Raw genomic sequence first — 22,462 nt, 5'->3', positions numbered from 1 at the left:
ATCCCATTGAGAACTTGTGGTCAATCCTCAAGAGGCGGGTGGACAAACAAAAATCCACTAATTCTGACAAACTCCAAGAAGTGATTATGAAAGAATGGGTTGCTATCAGTCAGGAATTGGCCCAGAAGTTGATTGAGAGCACGCCCAGTCGAATTGCAGAGGTCCTGAAAAAAAAGGACCAACACAGCAAATACTAACCCTTTGCATAAATGTCATGTAATTGTCGATAAAAGCCTTTGAAACGTATGAAGTGCATGTAATTATATTTCACTACATCACAGAAACAACTGAAACAAAGATCTAAAAGCAGTTTAGCAGCAAACTTTGTGAAAACTAATATTTGTGTAATTCTCAAAACTTTTGTCCAGTACTGTATATCCTTCATAATTCACCAGTTTGGGTGGCCCAGCACCACTTTTTCAAGATACAGCAGATTTTTCGCTCTCTGGTGTGGAAGGCCAATTATAATAGGATCCATTACAAAACCTTGCAGAGAGGAAAGGGCTGGCTCTGCCAAACCCCTTTCTAAACTTTCTGGCAGCTCAATTACAGCATTTTAAAGGTTGGGGTGGGATAGGAAGGGCCTGGAAAAGCGGGGAATTGGTTACGTGGGCCACTGGTTGTAACCCCCTTATAGCGGTTTTGGAAAAAAACGTGGTGGAGCCATTGAAGTCTCTTCCAATTTTAAAATGAATGCGTACAGTGTGGGCTAAATCTAGGGAGGTTTTAAACGTGGTGGGTTTGCTCAACCTGTCACCGATATGGAACAATCCCAAACTAGAGGAGCTCTCTCGGTTGTCAGGCTTCCAAGGCTGGGAGCGCAAAGGGCTGTGGAACGTGGGTCAATTATATTCTCAGGGAGTCATAAAACAATTATGTACAGAATTCGGGTTGGAATCCAGGCAATTCTACAAATATGTACTTAGGCATGCCATAAGCTCACAAATAAAAGTAGGGCTGATAGTTTTCGCCTCCTATCAGGTGCTATCCATGCTAATGGAGGCGGGATCCTCCAGAGGGGCGATCTCTAGGGCATATTGGGCGTTGCAGAAGGAGAATTAGGAAAAATATCCATTACTAGTTAGGGCCCACATCATTTTCCCGTTTTCTCCTATCTCGGACGCTCAATGGGAGGAGATATTGGCATTGACCCCAGCTCTGTCACTAAGTGAGGCGGCTAGATTATCCCAGATTTTTCTTCTGCATAGAGTATACAGGTCGCCACTTTTTCTGCAGATGATAGGGTGTCGCCCAGATTCCTCATGTCCAAAATGTAGGACATATGACGCTGGGTTGTTTCACATGATTTGGAAATGCAACACTCTACATAGATATCGGTCGAAGATAATGACCCTGATTAATAAAATATATAGTGCTACATATAGACTTGATGCGAAAATGTGCATACTTGGGTGGTTTGACTCTGATTCATTGCAGCCTCCTATTAAAATAGTGTGGGGATTCACTCTGGTAGGCAGTAGTAGCGAGTTCAGTATAGAGGCAACACAGACCGGACCTGGTGTAAAACACGATGCTTTGTTTATTCACACGGTGCATACAAGTGAAACACGGTGCAGTTCATAGGGAGGGTGGTCACACAACAGAAAAATACTTGAGGCCTGTTTCCATCACACAAAGCAAAGTCTATTTAAAGCCAGGAGTAATGTCACCTTTTTCTCCTTGGTGAAGTAAGTCCCTGGGTCCGGCTTCCAGCCACGAAACACGGATCCCTTCTGGCTTCAGCTGCGGGTTCCCACACACTCCTTTACAGGCGTCACCAGACAGCCCAGCTCACCTCCACTTCTCACTTTCACAGCCAGAGAACACAGAAGCTCCACATTGAGCACCACACCCTTGTTGCTGGTCGGGTTTTAACCCTTCCCTGCAAAACCTGGCCTGGACCGTGGGGAGACAGGCACCGGCCCACATATCTGCCTGCTCCCAATAAGAGCCGGCCCGGATCCGCTGTGTTAACAGCCTAACCGCTACAAAATACACTTTTCCGGCTCTTACTCCACCGGGGCCAGGACCCCCGGTGGCACGTACCTCCCATCTACCACCAGCCCAGGTACTCTCCTGCAATAGGCATCAACAGAATCTTGTATCGGGCTCAAAAAACCATTGCTGCTAAATGCATTCAGCCATCTCCTCCGAGTTTCGATGAATTTGTGGCCAGGATGAACGTGGTTATACGGCTGGAGAGGGGAACGTACTTGAAGCGAAACTGCTTATCGAAATTTGATTCCATATGGGGACCTTGGATAGATGGATCTGGGGTGTGTAGTCAGTGGCTGTCCTTGCACTCTTGTAGCTGGATTATTGCAGGTCGGCCTTAGTACAGTTGTGGCGCGTGTGCGCTCACAACTAAAATATGTGATTATTAGCCAATGGAGTATGTATTGGGGGTATGCCACAGTCTCCTTCTCCTTCGCTGCTGGGGTTATATTTACCTTTTTTTGCTTGTCAACCAATGGAGTTTGTATTGCGGGTCTGCCGCTGTCTCCTATATCTCCACTGCTGAGATCACTATTGTAATCTTTGTATTGCACATATTCTAATGTATCTGGATGATATGTCATATTTGCTGCTCATCTCAATTAATGTTATGGGGGATTTTGTTATTGTATCTAATGAAAAAATGTGTTTTTATTTTTCAATAAAAATTATCTGATAAAAAAAAAAAGAACCACAACGTTATTTGGAATACCACTTTTACAGTGTTATTTTTGTCTGCATATTTTTTTTACTATTTCGTCATTTTTATCCTTTATTATTATTTTAGGTATGTTTTAGTTGGCCACCTATATTGTGTTTGCTTGATATTATCTATATGTATGGTAAATGTTTGGTCTATATTGACCAGAATTACATTTACGTATTGTGCTTGTCCTAAGTGTGTGGTGGATGTTTAGTTGGTCCTAGTCCATCATAGGATGGCCAGTTCAACATCTACGGATCACATTTTTGTACAATTACATACAGGTCATTCTCAAAAAATTAGCATATTGTGATAAAGTTCATTATTTTCTGTAATGTACTGATAAACATTAGACTTTCATATATTTTAGATTCATTACACACCAACTGAAGTAGTTCAAGTCTTTTATTGTTTTAATATTGATGATTTTGGCATGCAGCTCATGAAAACCCAAAATTCCTATCTCAAAAAATTAGCATATCATGAAAAGGTTCTCTAAACGAGCTATTAACCTAATCATCTGAATCAACTAATTAACTCTAAACACCTGCAAAAGATTCCTGAGGCTTTTAAAAACTCCCAGCCTGGTTCATTACTCAAAACCGCAATCATGGGTAAGACTGCCGACCTGACTGCTGTCCAGAAGGCCATCATTGACACCCTCAAGCAAGAGGGTAAGACACAGAAAGAAATTTCTGAACGAACAGGCTGTTCCCAGAGTGCTGTATCAAGGCACCTCAGTGGGAAGTCTGTGGGAAGGAAAAAGTGGCAGAAAACGCTGCACAACGAGAAGAGGTGACCGGACCCTGAGGAAGATTGTGGAGAAGGACCGATTCCAGACCTCGGGGGACCTGCGGAAGCAGTGGACTGAGTCTGGAGTAGAAACATCCAGAGCCACCGTGTACAGGAAATGGGCTACAGGTGCCGCATTCCCCAGGTCAAGCCACTTTTGAACAAGAAACAGCGGCAGAAGCGCCTGACCTGGGCTACAGAGAAGCAGCACTGGACTGTTGCATGTCATTAGGAAATCAAGGTGCCAGAGTCTGGAGGAAAACTGGGGAGAGGGAAATGCCCAAATGCCTGAAGTCCAGTGTCAAGTACCCACAGTCAGTGATGGTCTGGGGTGCCATGTCAGCTGCTGGTGTTGGTCCACTGTGTTTTATCAAGGGCAGGGTCTATGCAGCTAGCTATCAGGAGATTTTGGAGCACTTCATGCTTCCATCTGCTGAAAAGCTTTATGGAGATGAAGATTTCATTTTTCAGCACGACCTGGCACCTGCTCACAGTGCCAAAACCACTGGTAAATGGTTTACTGACCATGGTATTACTGTGCTCAATTGGCCTGCCAACTCTCCTGACCTGAACCCCATGGAGAATCTGTGGGATATTGGGAAGAGAAAGTTGAGACGCAAGACCCAACACTCTGGATGAGCTTAAGGCCGCTATCGAAGCATCCTGGGCCTCCATAACACCTCAGCAGTGCCACAGGCTGATTGCCTCCATGCCACGCCGCATTGAAGCAGTCATTTCTGCAAAAGGATTCCCGACCAAGTATTGAGTGCATAACTGAACATAATTATTTGAAGGTTGACTTTTTTTGTATTAAAAACACTTTTCTTTTATTGGTCGGATGAAATATGCTAATTTTTTTAGATAGGAAATTTGGGTTTTCATGAGCTGTATGCCAAAATCATTAATATTAAAACAATAAAAGGCTTGAACTACTTCAGTTGGTGTGTAATGAATCTAAAATATATGAAAGTCTAATGTTTATCAGTACATTACAGAAAATAATGAACTTTATCACAATATGCAATTTTTTTTAGAAGGACCTGTATTACAATTAAATAATCTTATTTTTATATCCACTGACTGATGTAATTCCATACAGCGCTAAATAGCTGAGTTCCTCCCAAAATACATATATACAAGTTCCTAATCTCACATCGACATTGGGTGGGTTGAGGGTAGTGCACCGTACGATTAACTCCCAGAGAGCCTGGTGGCGTCGCCAGCACTGATGGTCGGGCTTTAGCATTGTAAAATTGCTAGGGCAGTGCTAAAGCCGGCCCATCAGATCCGGTGACCTCACTGAACACACTGGGCAGTGCACCTCCGCCTAGCAGTGCGCCTAGGTCAGTGGTCGGCAAAGTGCGGCTCGCGAGCCACAAGCGGCTCTTTAGATACTTCTATGCGGCTCTTTGGTGCACAATAATCGAATTGCGAATAATCGAATCGCGAATAATCGATGAATGCGATTTTGCGGAGCCAGAAATTATATATGAAGGGGCACATAACTGGCTTTGTGTGTGAAGTTTTTTTACTACTGTCTGAACTCTGAAACAAGCTCTCTCCTATTGATAATATGGCAGCCTCTGTACTCACTGTCACTATGAATGCACTGCAGTGAGCGGCTTCCTGTGCAGCTACATAATTTCTGGGTATAGACTTTTGTCCGGGTATGGAAAAGTGGCAGAACACCGGCCCGCTCGCTGCAGTGCATTCATAGTGAAAGTGAGTACAGAGGCTGGTCATTTTATCAATAGGAGAGAGCTTGTTTCAGAGTTCAGACAGTAGTAAAAAACTTTACACACAAAGCCAGTTATGTGCGCAGTTTAGGACACATAGGGCCATGAGGGGGACCAGCATAAGATGCTATATGTGTGTCTTATGCTGGCCCCCCTCATAGCCCTATGTGTCATAGCACACATCCCCTGCCTATAACAGTGCCATCCACAGATCCACCCCATAACAGCATCATCCACAGATCCCCCATAACAGCGTCCTCCACAGATCCCCCATAACAGCGTCCTCCACAGATCCCCCATAACAGCGTCCTCCACAGATCCCCCATAACAGCGTCCTCCACAGATCCCCCATAACAGCGTCCTCCACAGATCCCCCATAACAGCGTCCTCCACAGATCCCTCACATAACAGCGTCCTCCACAGATCCTTCACATAACAGCGTCCTCCACAGATCCCTCACATAACAGCGTCCTCCACAGATCCCTCACATAACAGCGTCCTCCACAGATCCTTCACATAACAGCGTCCTCCACAGATCCTTCACATAACAGCGTCCTCCACAGATCCTTCACATAACAGCGTCCTCCACAGATCCTTCACATAACAGCGTCCTCCACAGATCCTTCACATAACAGCGTCCTCCACAGATCCTTCACATAACAGCGTCCTCCACAGATGCTTAACATAACAGCGTCCTCCACAGATGCTTAACAGTGGGTCATCCACAGATGCTTAACAGTGGGTCATCCACAGATGCTTAACAGTGCGTCATCCACAGATGCTTAACAGTGCGTCATCCACAGATGCTTAACAGTGCGTCATCCACAGATGCTTAACAGTGCGTCATCCACAGATGCTTAACAGTGCGTCATCCACAGATGCTTAACAGTGCGTCATCCACAGATGCTTAACAGTGCGTCATCCACAGATGCTTAACAGTGGGTCATCCACAGATGCTTAACAGTGGGTCATCCACAGATGCTTAACAGTGGGTCATCCACAGATGCTTAACAGTGGGTCATCCACAGATGCTTAACAGTGGGTCATCCACAGATGCTTAACAGTGGGTCATCCACAGATGCTTAACAGTGGGTCATCCACAGATGCTTAACAGCGCATGCACTACTTTTTTGCGTTGCGGAGGCACAGCCAGAAGCACCACAGAAGCACTCTGTAGCACTCATATGCAGTGTCCCAGGGGGTCAGTAGTGTATGCTGGGCTTTGTAGTGCAGATTGACTCACTAACCTGGGATCCACTGTCTTCAATTGGGGCGAATACTGGAACAGGCAGGTATTTAAAAGTTCGTGACGCCAGTGTCAATTAAACGGTGACACGCCGTGTATGGTATTGTAGAAGGATGAAGCAAGCATAGGATAGCCAACAAAAACTGGAACTTTTACTGAATATCAGTGAGTATAATACATGGACGCAGTTGGAAGCGCAGTTCCATGAAAGACAGTTGGTTCCTCTTGGAATACAGCTGGTTCTTGGAAGTACAGAATGGCCGGTCTTAGCAATGTTTTATACAGAGTGTTGATTACAGGAGATGCAGTACAGGCGGCTTGCACACTATTCCTGACTGGTCCTGAAACATGTGACTTTCTCTCCAAGGTCTAATGCCCTTTATCTGGCGTACCCTTGAAACTGTCCTTATCTAGTACCTCCTCTGTTATCTTGAGTACCTCTTGCTTTATCTGATCGGCCTCTGTGGTATTCTGTGTCTTGGCTGGTGGCTTGCTTATGCTGTTTCAGCTAAACGGATGATGACTCAGGAGGGGAACCTTTTCCTTGGATCCGGAACCCGGTTACAGGGCCTTTACTACCCTCTCCTAGTCGGCAGGCTTCAGGCCTGCTCTGCTCTCACAGGCCCATAGCCTGGCCTTCACCCAGACACAGGATCATTTCTGACCTCTGCTCCCACTGTCTGACTCCTGCTACTACTTCCTGACTGGGCCTTATATAAACTAGGGTTCCCTAGCTCCCTCTAGTGACTCAGAGCTGGAATGACACCCTAGCCGGCCTGCACATGCACCTTTCACAGTAACAGGAAGTACATAGCATTACATTTAACAAGATATTCTATACCAACCTCCCCATAAACACAGGGGGAACGACAATACCCAAGTGACCCTTCTGTAGTGACGGGGTATTACTCTCCCGTACACTACATACCCCGCTGCTTTAAGCTGAGTACGACCTCGTACTCCATCAGGGCCCGCCCAACTGGAATCATTACCTGAAATAGAGAAAGACACATGCATACGTACATATACAGTATGTCAATTACACTCATATCAGACCCAATTGGCAAAGGTGAAGTCTGGTGACAAGGGGCGTCGTTCTCCTCTTCACAGGATAGTGAGTGGAACGGGGGCGCTGACCTGGCACAGCGGATGTTTAAAGAACCAGGATAGTCCATGACAATAAATAAGTCCATAATAAAATTAACCTCTCAGAGGCTTGCACATAGGAAGTCCATCTCTGGGCACATAGACGTGAATAAAAAACCGGTTACTAAATACTGTCAGCAGCACATATATAAAATGACAATACAGGACTCTGACAATACCAGGGCCACGTTATCCTGGCAAGTCCTGCTTACCCTTTAAAATAGTGCTGACATAAAAATGTCTTTTCAACCTGAAATGGGGGTAAAAAGGGAAAATTTGTGCAAAAACTTTAAAGCACAACTGGGATAATAGCAGCAAACCGGATGTCCCAAACATAACGAGGGCAGCTGGAAGCAGTGGTATACAATGGCACTATTATTTGGTTAGAATGCCACCGGCCGTGTGTAACTGGCAGCAAGCTTGACCAGCTCTGCCAACCGGAGGGACAAAACGGCCATTAGGGAGACGGACATGAGGAAAGGCTTACTCACAGGCGAGTGTCATATTCTTCCTCTGATGAAGAGTCAATGTACGGAACTTGCAGCAACTGTTCTGGCAAGGCCGGCCACATCTGGAAACCATCTCCTCTGACAATCTTTAGAGGGGGAGGCTTGTCCTTCATTGCCTCCATTTCGGCATCCGTCCTAGGAAACGGGAACCACCGCACGCCTCCTGCGCACCCGAGGTCCGCCACCCAATACACTCTCTTGCGTAGGGCCTCTAGGTCAGCCTTGGTGCAGGTCGTCGGAACTACCGGAGGTCCGGTGACAGTGGCCTCTGGGGTAACGGTGGCAGCTGCTGCTTGACGTCGGGCCTCTGCACATTCTTCCGCCCGCCGGCAGCTGTCCTGTCGCTCTTTCTCCTCTTCTCGCCTCACCGCATCAGGAGGGGGATATCGTTCCTCCAGCCCCTGCAGCACGATGGGCTCCCAGAAGACATCGGGACTTAAGTACACCTGGCTATGCCGGTGGGTGGTTCGGGCCGATTCACCTTTCACTCCCTCTGTCTCACCCGGATCTGTCCCCTCTTTCTCTGGGTCCCAGGTCTCAGCCGGCGCCTTCGGGCGAGTGACTGCGGTAGCGTAGGGGCCCCGTAAACTCTCGGCGGGGGTATACTCCACGATCTCTCCCATGGTCAAATTATGGAGATGCTCCGGGAGGTAGTGCCGCTTCACCGACCGCCGGTTCACATAAAAGTCCCGGCCAGTTCCCAGCTCCTGCATGAACCCGTATCCTTTTTCTTTGTCAAAGGACACCACGATCCCGCGGCGCCTTTCTAGCTGGGGCTTACCCGGAAAGGAGTCTCCTTGGATGGACTTGGCCATTTCTTCGAACCGCTTTTTCCGGCTGGTGTTCTTCTTAGCCACCGCGGCTCTCAATTCGGCCATGATAGTCGGCCATTCCGCGTGCCGGCGACGGATCGGTGGGGACTGAGGACGGGTGATACTCAAGTCCATGGCCTGGGCCCAGGGGGTGGCCGTCCAGGCTAGAGGGTCCCATGGCCCCAACTCGGGAAAGTCCGGTGGAGTGGCGCCCCACTCACACGTGGTCTCGACTTCCAGCTCCTCAGCACACGCCATCTCACTTCTCACTGGGTGCAGAGTCGACACTGACTCCTCCCACACACTGGGCCGGTCTACCGCCATCTGAGGCCCGCCTCCCAGGCGTAACTCACCAAGGAACTCAGCCACGTCATCACTCCTCAAGGTGGGTGGCGCTCCAGGGCAATCCTCTTTCTTCTCGGAAGGTTTGAGCGCCAAATATTCGCGCCTCTGCACATCCTGATGGCGCAGTAAAAAGCCTCATGGCGTCGGCGGCCATTTTAGATGTCCTGATGCTGCAATTCACTGACAGCAAGCAGGATGATGAAAAGTCCAATAAAACACAGTCCACAAATGCGATTTTCACTCTGGGGGTAGCGCAACACAGTACAGCGTCTCTGATTCCTCCCAGGCACAATTGTAATCCACAGATTTAGAAATAAAGGTTACAGTCTTTGCAATACGGTGGTGGAATAGTTAAAGCACACAGTTCACACTTCTCTGCACTGTAGAAGTATGCGGATCCTGTTCGTGACGCCAAAAAGAGCGATGCAGTGTCCCAGGGGGTCAGTAGTGTATGCTGGGCTTTGTAGTGCAGATTGACTCACTAACCTGGGATCCACTGTCGTCTTCAATTGGGGCGAATACTGGAACAGGCAGGTATTTAAAAGTTCGTGACGCCAGTGTCAATTAAACGGTGACACGCCGTGTATGGTATTGTAGAAGAATGAAGCAAGCATAGGATAGCCAACAAAAACTGGAACTTTACTGAATATCAGTGAGTATAATACATGGACGCAGTTGGAAGCGCAGTTCCATGAAAGACAGTTGGTTACTATTGGAATACAGCTGGTTCTTGGAAGTACAGAATGGCCGGTCTTAGCAATGTATTATACAGAGTGTTGATTACAGGAGATGCAGTACAGGCGGCTTGCACACTATTCCTGACTGGTCCTGAAACATGTGACTTTCTCTCCAAGGTCTAATGCCCTTTATCTGGCGTACCCTTGAAGCTGTCCTTATCTAGTACCTCCTCTGTTATCTTGAGTACCTCTTGCTTTATCTGATCGGCCTCTGTGGTATTCTGTGTCTTGGCTGGTGGCTTGCTTATGCTGTTTCAGCTAAACGGATGATGACTCAGGAGGGGAACCTTTTCCTTGGATCCGGAACCCGGTTACAGGGCCTTTACTACCCTCTCCTAGTCGGCAGGCTTCAGGCCTGCTCTGCTCTCACAGGCCCATAGCCTGGCCTTCACTCAGACACAGGATCATTTCTGACCTCTGCTCCCACTGTCTGAACCCTACTACTACTTCCTGACTGGGCCTTATATAACCTAGGGTTCCCTAGCTCCCTCTAGTGACTCAGAGCTGGAATGACACCCTAGCCGGCCTGCACATGCACCTTTCACAGTAACAGGAAGTACATAGCATTACATTTAACAAGATATTCTATACCAACCTCCCCATAAACACAGGGGGAACGACAATACCCAAGTGACCCTTCTGTAGTGACGGGGTATTACTCTCCCGTACACTACACATATCCCGGACCCATTGAAGTGAATGGGTCCATGTGCAGCCCGCATCATGGACCCATTCACTTCAGCATGCGCAACTTTTTTGCGGTGCGGAGGCTCAGCCAGAAGCACCACGGAAGCACTCTGTAGCAGTCATATCACGGATCCTGGACCCATTGAAGTGAATGGGTCCATGACGCAGGCTGTACACGGCCGTGTGCAGCCCGCATCATGGACCCATTCACTTCAGCATGCGCTTCCTTCCTATATATTTTAGGACTTGTCACTTAAAAAATGTGGCTCTCAAAAGAAATTTCAATCGTGGTTTTGGCGATATTTGGCTCAGTTGACAAAAAAAGTTTCCCCACCGCTGGCCTAGGTAAACAGACGAGCCCTGCACTGGATCGCGCAGGGCAAGGGAGAGCATGGGAGCATGAAATGCTCATCTTAGTGGGGCTGTCTTGGTGAAAAGATGGGTATGTCCGGACAACCCCTTTAAGGGGTTAATAACTTTCATGCTTTCTAGTGCAGTCACATTCCAAGAATAGGTTCATAAATAATACCATAATACCAGTGGCTAGTATAGCATAGTTTAAAGGGATTGTCCAGAATAATTAGAAAAACATGGTTGTCAGCTGATTCCCCCCCCCCCCCTCCTCTTTCGTACCTGCAAAGAGCTGATGACACTTCAGCTTAACATTTTATTAACCTCTAATTGAACTCTGGTTCAGATAGATATAGGATATACAAGATGGATTTCTATCTTTCACAGCTGCTTTCTTCAAATAAAAAAAAAGTGCTGCATCTGTCCAGGAATTGTATCTGGTATGGCAACTTAGCTCCAGTGAAGTGAATTTCAGTTTTTGGAGGAAGGCAGCCATGTTTTTCCAGTGTTTACAACTCCTTTTTAGTATTTTTTTTGTTTATGTTTGACTTACTGTATTAATTTGTACTTTCTCTTTTTACTAGGAGCCTGTGGTGTTCCTAACAGACTCCAGTATGCAGTGCCAAGGGACAGCGATCTTGAAAAAGATATCTTTTCTCCTGGTACAATCGTGAGATATGATTGTAGAGATGGTTATAGGCGTGTTTCTCAGACAATCAATTCTGTTACCTGCCTTGCTAACTATACATGGTCTGAGCCAAGTGTATTCTGCGAGCGTAAGTAAATGATCTTTTTATTTCTTGGTCTTATTACATTGCAGAAATTTAGAAGTGAAACACTTGTCACTGAATTCCTTGGTTCTTGCGGAACCTAGATATTGGGAATAAATCGTAGTTAGAATATGTATTGCACATGCCCGCCAACATATTACTGCTTTGGCCAGACCACCAGTATATAGGCCAAACACTGAATGGGGAAGAACTTCTGAGAAAATGTGGAATGATTTTTTGCTCCAGATATGGAGGTCTAAGTAAGCTTATCTCTTGGGATTTTAAGCAAAAGTAATAATAAATTAGTAAAAATAATTTATAGATGACAGTAGTCAGCTTAATGCAGTATTTTGCTGCAGAGTCAGTCGAGCAGAGCAGCGGCGTGTGTTTGACTTCGTCTCCCCAACAGACCTGGGCGCTGTTGTCCAGCAGAAGATTTGTTCCTATGAAACTAGCTGATCTGTTGCATGTGCGCTTGGCAGCTGAAGGCATCTGTGTTGGTCTTGTGTTCATATGATGTTTAAAAGGGGTTTTCTGGAATTTTAATATTGATGAACTCAATATTCATATTGATGATCCTCAGGGTAGGTCATTAATATCAGATCGACGGTGGTCCTACACCTGGCACCCCCGCCGCTTAGCTATTTGAAGCGCAGACTTCCCTTCAATGTTTAACCTGCCCGCCGTCAAGATTCGTATACAAGTGTATAGCACGTAGCCTTCTCTTCAAACAGCTGGTCAGCAGGGGTGTCGGACCCCCATCAATCTGATATTGATGGCCTATCCTGAGTACATTAGCATGGTCATGTTCAAACCTAGGACCCCAGCGCTGGAAGACACCAGTGCTAACCACTGAGCCACCATGCTGACCACTTCTGTATTGCAAGCCTTTCCATTACTGTACCTGAGCCTCTGTTGTGCAGTTAAAGTGAATGTGTCATCAGAAAATAACGTAAAGTTTAAATCATATTTTATGTTAAATATATATATTTTTTAGATTTTTTTTTTTTTCCATGTCACTATCTATAATGAAAAAATTTAGAGTTTATAGTCCTGCAATTTTTGCACTGGCCACTAGGCCTAAAATATGTTAAAGAGTAATCCCATTGCAATGGGGGCATATCGCTAGGAGGTGGGACCCACAGCTACAATGAGAACTGAGCAGGGAAATAAACTGAGGGTGCACTGCGCATGCGCAGCTACCCTCCTTTCATTTCTATGGTGCCGCCGAAAATAGCCGAGTGCTGGCTCAGCTATTTCCGTGTGCCCCATAGAAATGAATGGGAGAAGGGGCCGCGCGTGCGCTCCCATTTACTTCTATAGGAGCAGCGAGAGCAGTGCTCGGTGGTGAACGGACCCCGGGAAATCCGGGGTCCTACAGCCACAGTTCTCCCCGTTCTGATCTCTGGACCCGCATCTATCAGTATATAGGGGCATGTCGTAGCGATATGCCCCCATTGTCTGTGATGGGAATACCCCTTTAAGACTTCTTGTCCTTTGAGAGCAGCTACATGGGCTGTAGTCACAATGGACAGGAGATGACCCTAGTTTTCATGTAAATTGTACAACACTATGAACAATTCGCAATAACAAATATGCCGCTACACATGGCATTTGAGAGAATCAGTCAAAACATTACACATTTACAGAATGAAGTTACAATGCCGTGTCAAAAATCAGTTTCTCACATTTGTGAAATACCAAGGAGCAAGGCATAGCTGCATTTCAGTAGACTAGGAACCTTCATAACCGGGGAAAGGGGTGGGGGGGGAAGGAATAGGGGGAGGGGGGAAAGAAGGGGATAAGGAAGGAAAGTGGATTATAAAATTAATTGGAACCCCTAAGGTATCATGAATTATCTTGCTGGAATGTGAAGATATTGCTTAAATGTAGCCCTGCACTTAAAAGGATTATGTGGTATAATGAAGGCGAAGGAGGCACCAGGGCTCCACCCAAGACCCCATCTTTATATTGGGAGCTAATCTCCCTTTCGCTATTCCTATTAATTAATTTAGGTATCTGAGAAGTTTCTATACTTTTTCCAGGGCCCCCAAACCTTCTCAAATTGATGAGATGCACGGGAGTCCCAGTAGGCTATTTGCTCAAGGCGGTACAGTTGATCGCATTTCTGAGTCCAATGTGGCAATCCTGGAGAGTCTGTAGACTTCCAACACACTGCAATCAGTAATCTAGCTGCAGCTAACAAGACATTGCAAAGCGTACGGGTAGATTTAGAGCAATTAAGATCACCATATATCCCAAAAAGGCATAGTTTAGGTGATATCGAGATAGGAACCCTGCATACTTCTGAGATAGTTTTACACACTTTATTTTAGGGCAAGTCCACCAAATATGACTGTGAGTACCCAACTCCCCATTGAATCTCCAACATTTGGGGTCGCATTCTGGAAACATGCGATCGAGGCGGTGCGGAGTATAGTACCATTGTGTTAATATCTTATAGCGATTTTCCTCAAGCTTGGCACACCTGGACACCCTGGATGGGTTCAATAAAGCACATTTTAAGTAATTTGGGGAGAAGTTAATGTTCAAATCTCTTTCCCATCGTGAAATATATATGGGTGGGTATCAGAGTATGTTAGAGACAATAGTAGGTTGCATAATTTAGATATTTTGCCCTTTGGCTCTCTGGTCTGAAGAGCTAACTTTTTTGAAAAGGAGTGATCTTGGGGGTTGGAAGGTAAAATAATTTGTTATATTTTGTTAATAAAGTGTGCCAAGTGGAAGTTGGATAAACTGACCATTGAGGGGTGGACCCGCAAGGCCGCCAATGTTGGGGCATCGTTTTCCGGGCATAAGTGTAGGGCCAGGGAAGATATAGATTTCGCTCTCTGGTAAAGAGTCCTGAAAATATATAGAAGAATTGAAAAGCACATCTCTTACTTGTAGCGGTACAAGGTAATTCGGAGCTAGTTGACTTAACCAGTTAGAGTCAATCCATAAACGTAGCGTATATCCGGTAATGGAATTGAGAGATCGTATTACTTTATTCGAGTGGGAGCGACCTATGAAGAGCAGAGAACGGATTGGGAGAGGTGATATACTATTTTCAACCTCTACGGTTCCCAAACAGTCTCGACCAATCCAGGCATCTGGAGCACACTATATCGCCTTGTATGTATAGAGATCTGGGACTCCAAGGCCCCCTGTTGCGGGTCGTTGTATTATTTGTGTATAAGGTAACCTAGCTTTCCTACCTCCCCATAAGAATCTAAAGATAATTTTTTGTAATCTTGCAAAATAATATTTGGGAATTGATATCGGTAGAGCTTGGAGATAATAAAGGATAGTGGGCATAAGGATGGACTTAATTAGCGTTCTCCGTCCGAACCATGTAATGAAAGGTATATCCCATGAGCCTAATAAGTTTTCTAACCTTTCAGGTAGCGGGAGGAAATTCTCTCTGAACAGATGTGAAAAATCAGGTGTGAGACCCTAGTTTTCTAGGCATGCTCGGTGACCTGTGCAGAGGTCAGGAGGGAGCTGATAAGCTGTGATATCACCTATTGTGAATGGTGGATCCTGTGTTGCCTATATAAAGGTGTTACTTGCCTTTGTAATTCTTCCTGTGCTGATAATGAGAACAGTTATTGAAAAGATTACCGTACAGAACAGGAAATCATGGCCTATTATTAGACCTAGTGGCCAGTGCGAAAATTTCAGAATCTATATAAAAAGGACGTATATATGTATTCCACGATCACTCAAAAACGCAACCATCGATTTCAATAAAACTTGGTATACACATCCCTTGCTACCTGGAAAGACATCTTGTGGGGCTCACAGCTCTCTAGCACGTACCGTTCCTAAGATATTCCCCAAAAATGCAAATATAGCACATCACATGACCTACATTAGCCAATAGAAGCCTGCAGGTCTTTCTCATCATATCCCAACTGCTATACACACGGTCACATGTCCTTTATCAGCCAATAGAAGCCTGCAGGTTCCCAGTCTCCACATACACACAGTTTTACACCAGGTTTCTATAACAACCCAGCCATTTTTCTTCACTGCAGGTCAGCTTTAAAGGGGCAGTGCACTGTGGATGACACTGTTAATGGAGCAGTGTGCTGTGGACACTCAAAAGACAGACTTAAAAACCCCACCCCCAGGTCCCACTAAGCCACAGACAGGGATTGAAAAAATAAAGTTAAAAATCAACTTCTGTCAGATGTAGGGGATTGAGGGAGGGTGACTTTCTCTCTGCAGCTCATGGTCAGACAGCACAGTGCTGCTGTCTGAGAGTGAGCTATTCAAAAGAACATCCAGGCCCTGTGCTGGACGGAGGACAAGTAGTCTGAAAGCCGGACTGTCTGGTCTAAAACCGGACCTCTGGCCACCTTAGGGGCAGGCTGCTGTGGAGGTCACAGTTAAGGGTACGGGGTGTTGTGCATATCACTGTTAAGGAGATGCGGTACTGTGGATGTCACTAATGAATGGACGGCCGCTGTGGAGGTCACTGTTAAGGGGGCGGGATGCTGTCCAGGTCACTGTTAAAGGGGCAGAATGCTGTGGAGGTTACTGTCAAATGGGCGGGCACTGTGGAGGTCTCTGTTAAGGGGACGGAACTGTGGAGGTCACAGTTAAGGAGACGGTCTGCTATGGAGGTCAGTGTTAAGGGGCAGGGTGCTGTAGAGGTCACTGTTAAGGGGGATACTGTCGATATCGTTTAATGACATACACAAACATTAAAAGTTCGCAATGTTGAAACCATGCTGCTCTCCAACAACTCCACTCAGACCACCTTAGCATGTGCTGATATTCATCAATACGCCAATCACTTTTTTCATGCCACACATCTGTTCGCCTCTCCTATATTTGTAACCCAGATAGGCAAAGATAGTGAAGCACCGCATTAGGTTTTATTCAAAAACCAGCTTTTTATTATACTCACATACTTGAGGGGAATACAGGCATATCAAGCAATTTGGTTGGTTTCTCGTTTGTCACCCAAAACCAGCCAAATTGCTTTATATGCCTGTATTTCTCTCAAGTGTGTATAATAAAAGTATAATAAAAGCTGGTTTTAGAATAAAACCTATTGCGGTGCTTCACTATCTTTGCCTATCTGGTTTTGACAAATATAGGAGAGGCGAATAGTTTGGCATGAAAACAGTGATTGGCGTATTGATGAATATCAGCACATGCTAAGGTGGTCTGAGAGGAGTTGGAGAGCAGCGCGGTTTCAATATTGTGAAGAGTGGAACTAGCTGTGAACAGGACCCACCACACCCGTAACCTGCAGCGCACAAAGTAGGATTGACAATTCGGAATTGACGTTTTGTTTTTACCAACATTTAATGAAATAGATGAAATATACCCATGCAAAGCCGGGTCCTTCTGCTAGTCTATATATATAAATAAAGAAGGACGTGTGTGTATATATACTGTATATATATTTAAAATATAGTGACCTGCATAATAAAAAAATAAAATATGTTTAACCTAATGTGATTTAAACAAGAGGTCTTTTTCTGATGACACATTACCTTTAAAAAGGGTGGTCCAGGATTAGGCCTCATGCACACGACCGTTGTGTGCATCGGTGGCCGTTGTGCCGTTTTCCGTTTTTTTTCGAGGACCCATTGACTTTCAATGGGTCCGTGGAAAAATCGGAAAATGCACCGTTTTGCAGCCGAGACTGTGATCCGTGTATCCTGTCCGTCAAAAAAAATAGGACCTGTCCTATTTTTTTGGACGGACAACGGTTCACGGACCCATTCAAGTCAATGGGTCTGTGAAAGAACACGGATGCACACAAGATTGGCGTCCGTGATCCGTGGCCGTAGGTTACTTTCATACAGACGGATCCGAAGATCCGTCTGCATAAAAGCTTTTTCAGAGCTGAGTTTTCACTTCGGCTTTTTCAGAGCTGAGTTTTCACTTCGTGAAAACTGAGATCCGACAGTATATTCTAACACAGAGGCGTTCCCATGATGATGGGGACGCTTCTAGTTAGAATATACAATGAACTGTGTACATGACTGCCCCCTGCTGCCTGGCAGCACCCGATCTCTTACAGGGGGCTGTGATCCGTACAATTAACCCTTCAGGTGCTGCACCTGAAGGGGTTAATTGTGCGTATCATAGCCCCCTGTAAGAGATCCGGGGCTGCCAGGCAGCAGGGGGCAGACCCCCCTCCCCCCAGTTTAAATTTCATTGGTGGCCAGTGCGGCCCCCCCCCCCCCCCGATCATTGGTGGCAGCAGAGTTCCGATCGGAGTCCCAGTTTAATCGCTGGGGCTCCAACCGGTAACCATGGCAACCAGGGCGCTACTGCAGTCCTGGTTGCCATTGGCTACTCATACTTACCTGCTGGCTGCTGCGATGTCTGTGTCCGGCCGGGAGCTCCTCCTACTGGTAAGTGACAGCAATGCGCCGCACAGACCTGTCACTTACCAGTAGGAGGAGCTCCCGGCCGGACACAGACATCGCAACAGCCAGCAGGTAAGTATGAGGCTTCTACTGTTGCTAAGTAACCATGGCAACCAGGACTGCAGTAGCGTCCTGGTTGCCATGGTTACCGATCGGAGCCCAAGCGATTAAACTGGGACTCCGATCGGAACTCCGCTGCCACCAATGATCGGGGGGGGGGGGGGGGGGGAAGGCCGCACACTGCCACCAATGTTATTAATGCAATAGAGGGAGGGAGGGGGGGCCGGGGGAGGCCGCACACTGCCACCAATGTTATTAATGCAATAGAGGGAGGGAGGGGGGCTGAGGGAGGCCGCACACTGGCCACCAATGATTTTCAAACTGGGGAGGGGGGGTCTGCCCCCTGCTGCCTGGCAGCCCCTGATCTCTTACAGGGGGCTATGATACGCACAATTAACTCCTTCAGGTGCGGCACCTGAGGGGATAATTGTGCTGATCACGGCCCCCTGTAAGAGATCGGGTGCTGCCAGGCAGCAGGGGGCAGTCATGTACACAGTTTGTAGTATATTCTAACTAGAAGCGTCCCCATCACCATGGGAACGCCTCTGTGTTAGAATATACTGTCGGATATGAGTTTTCACGATGTAACTCCTATCCGACAGTATATTCTAACATAGAGGCGTTCCCATGGTGATGGGGACACTTCAAGGTAAAATATACCATCGGATTGGAGAAAACTCTGATTCGATGGTATAAAAGAGACTCCAGACTTTACATTGAATGTCAATGGGGACGGATCCGTTTGCAATTGCATCATATTGTGTCAACATCAAACGGATCCGTCCCCATTGACTTGCATTGTAATTCAGGACGGATCCGTTTGGCTCCGCACGGCCAGGCGGACACCAAAACGACTTTTTTTTTTCATGTCCGTGGATCCTCCGAAAATCAAGGAAGACCCACGGACTAAAAAATGATCACGGACCTACGGACCCCGTTTTTGAGGACCGTAAAAAAAAACGGTTGTGTGCATGAGGCCTTAGAAAAATGAAGGCCCCTTACCTCCCCTAACATCACCAGCCCTGTTCCCTGGTTGTGTGCACTGTTGAAGCTCAACTACATTTACTTCACTGGAGCTGAAGTGTAATACCAGGGCCATCCCATGGACAGATGTGGTGCTGCTTCTGGTTTTAAAGGGATTGTTCCATCATGGCATTTCACGGTCAAACTGGGAATAACCCACTGTATGTGCCAGCCCAGGAAGGCAGGGTTACAAAAACAGCCAATAGCTGATGCTTTGCTGTTTCCATAACTCCTATAGTAGTGTAATGAATCTCTGCAAACAGTTCCCAAATTACAGAAACACTGCTATGAAAGTTATGGAAACAGCAGAGTGCCAGCCCCTCAAATGTTTCCGTAATTCTGATCCACAGATGGTCGATATTGGACATCCGCTTTAACCTCTTCCGGACACATGGCGTACAGGTACGCCCTTATGTCCTGTACAAATCATTGAGCAGGCACCTGGGGCAAATGTGCCGGGGGGTTCTGTGACCCCCCCCCCCCCCCCCCCCATGTAGGCGATCGCAGCAAACCGCAGGTCAATTCAGACCTGCGGTTTGCTGCGTTTCCGGGTTATTTGGGTCTCTGAGGACCCGATAATCCGGAACAGGATGGTTAACGGTGGTGTGATGTTTACCCCACCAATCACCATCCTGCGATCCTGAGTCACCATCACCTCTCAGAATCGCCTCTGATTGGTAGGAGGGCGGGCCAGCGGGAGATTCAAATGATAGCAGCGCTCCTCTCCTCCTCCTTTTGTGTCCGGAGCCCAAGGAGAGAGGAGCGCTGCCTGCACGTGTCGGATCTGAGCCAGCATCTGTGCCCCAGCACCCATCCTTGCCCCAGGACCCGATCTGTGCCCCAGCACTCCCCATCTTATCTGCAGGTAATTAGGGAAAGTCTAGGGAAAGGTTGGGCTAGGCAGGGAAAATAAAGGGAAAGTTAGTGGTAAAAAAAAGTTTTCTTGCATCACCCTAAGTAGGGTGTCTGGGGTCCACTGGACAGCTGTGTGATCCTAGACCCCCCCAGGGGTGCTGCTGCTTGCCCCCCTGCCCCCCCCTTTTTTTGTGCATACGCTGACTGTGGCCGACACTCTTAGCGTCCGGCCACTGTTAGCGCATTGCACACCCCACCGCTGATCAACTTCGGACGGTTGATCAGCAGTTTTGAATTTTGTAACTTTTTTTTTAGTTTGTCTTTTTTTTAGGGATAAAGTACGCAAACACCCATGCCCCCACACACACGCACACCAAATAAAGATTTACACACACGCACATACACACGCAGACACACACTCACCTATGGCCCGCCAGACATTCTCGGCCGAGGAGGCATACGCCCAGCTTGCCTCCGACTCCGAGAATCCCAGTGAGGACAAGGATGACCCCACTTTCCTGTTGTCATCCACGTCCTCCTCCTCATCTAGCAATGATGATGAGCCCCCAAGGCGGCGGAGACGCCGCCAGGCGGAGCAAGGGGACCGCCATGCTAGGGACCCTGTGGCCCACCCTAGTACGAGCAGCTCTGGGGCTCGTACTAGTTTTCCGGCCCACCAGTTAAATCCACCGGGGCACCCTGCCGTTGAACTTGTCTGGTGTACCCCAGAGCGATATGAGCCCGTAAATTTATATCCCAATTTAGCCACTGACTATCGGATAAAAAAACTGGTTCTCAGACTTGAGACACCCCAAAAAAATTGTAAAAATTAAAATAATTTACAATAAGTATACAAATGAGGTATCGCTGCGTCTGTAATAATCTCCTCTATAAAAATACCCCATGACCTAACCCCCCAGATTAAGGGTACTTTCACACTTGCGGCAGGACGGATACGACAGGCTGTTCACCCTGTCGGATCCGTCCTTCCACTGTTTCGCCGTACCGGCGCAGTACGGTAGTGCATGGTGAAAGGCCGCCGGACTAAAACTCCTGCATGTCCGGCCTCTGACCGCGAACTGCCGTACTTGGACGGAGCGGCGGTCCGGCAAAACAGTGGAAGGACGGATCCGACAGGGTGAACAGCCTGTCGGATCCGTCCTGCCGCAAGTGTGAAAGTACCCTAACATGGTCCCAAAAAAAAAAAAGTTGCAAAAAAAAAGAACTTTTAATAGCAAGCGATCAAAAAGTCATATAGCCCCCAAAATAGGGCCAATAAAACCGTACTCTCATCCCGCAAAAAATGAGCCCCTACATAAGATAATCGGCTAAAAATTACTCTTAGACTTAAGAGATGCCCCAAAAATGTTGGGGTATCAAAAAGGATAATATAGTCTAAAACCTATAAAATTGTAAAAAAGTAGACTTATTAGGTATCGCCGGGTCCATAAGAAAAATACCCCATAACCTAACCCTCCAGATGAACATGGTCAAGAAAAAAAAAAACGGTGCCAAAACAGCTATTTTTGGCACTTTTTCCATTTCAATCCGTTTTTTCCGGTAACAAAGCAAGGGTTAACCAAACAAAACTTATTTATTAGGCCTCATGCACACGACAGTTTTTTTTCACGGTCCGCAAAAACGGGGTCCGTGGGTCCGTGATCCGTGACCGTTTTTTCGTCCGTGGGTCTTCCTTGATTTTTGGAGGATCCACGGACATGAAAAAAATGTCGTTTTGGTGTCCGCCTGGCCGTGCGGAGCCAAACGGATCCGTCCTGAATTACAATGCAAGTCAATGGGGACGGATCCGTTTGTTGACACAATATGGTGCCATTTCAAACGGATCCGTCCCCATTGACTTTCAATGTAAAGTGTGGAGTTCTTTTATACCATCGGATTGGAGTTTTCTCCAATCCGATGGTATATTTTAACTTGAAGCGTCCCCATCACCATGGGAACGCCTCTATGTTAGAATATACTGTCGGATATGAGCTACTTCGTGAACCTCAGATCCGACAGTATATTCTAACACAGAGGCGTTCCCATGGTGATGGGGACGCTTCAGGTTAGAATACACTACAAACTTTGTACAAGACTGCCCCCTGCTGCCTGGCAGCACTCGATCTCTTACAGGGGGATATGATAGCACAATTAACCCCTTCAGGTGCGGCATCTAAAGGGGTTAATTGTACTATCATATTCCCCTGTAAGAGATCAGGGCTGCCAGGCAGCAGGGGGCAGCCCCCCCCCCCTCCCCAGTTTGAATATCGTTGGTGGCACAGTGTGCGCCCACCATC

The 22,462-nt window shown here is 46.8% G+C and overlaps 1 protein-coding gene across 1 annotated transcript in view; it reads left to right on the top strand.

The window, feature by feature from the left end:
* LOC122932703 (complement decay-accelerating factor-like) overlaps positions 1-22,462 on the top strand; it is a 208,630-nt gene that overhangs the window by 92,352 nt on the left and 93,816 nt on the right. Inside the window, exon 4 of the mRNA XM_044287278.1 lies at positions 11,644-11,835. Within this exon, the coding sequence (XP_044143213.1) occupies positions 11,644-11,835 (192 nt within the window). The remainder of the gene's footprint in view (positions 1-11,643; positions 11,836-22,462) is intronic.

The sequence above is a fragment of the Bufo gargarizans genome, chromosome 3 (genome assembly GCF_014858855.1).
Source record: "Bufo gargarizans isolate SCDJY-AF-19 chromosome 3, ASM1485885v1, whole genome shotgun sequence".
In the NCBI taxonomy this organism is placed as follows: domain Eukaryota; kingdom Metazoa; phylum Chordata; class Amphibia; order Anura; family Bufonidae; genus Bufo; species Bufo gargarizans.
This window is presented reverse-complemented; position numbering and strand designations above follow the sequence as displayed.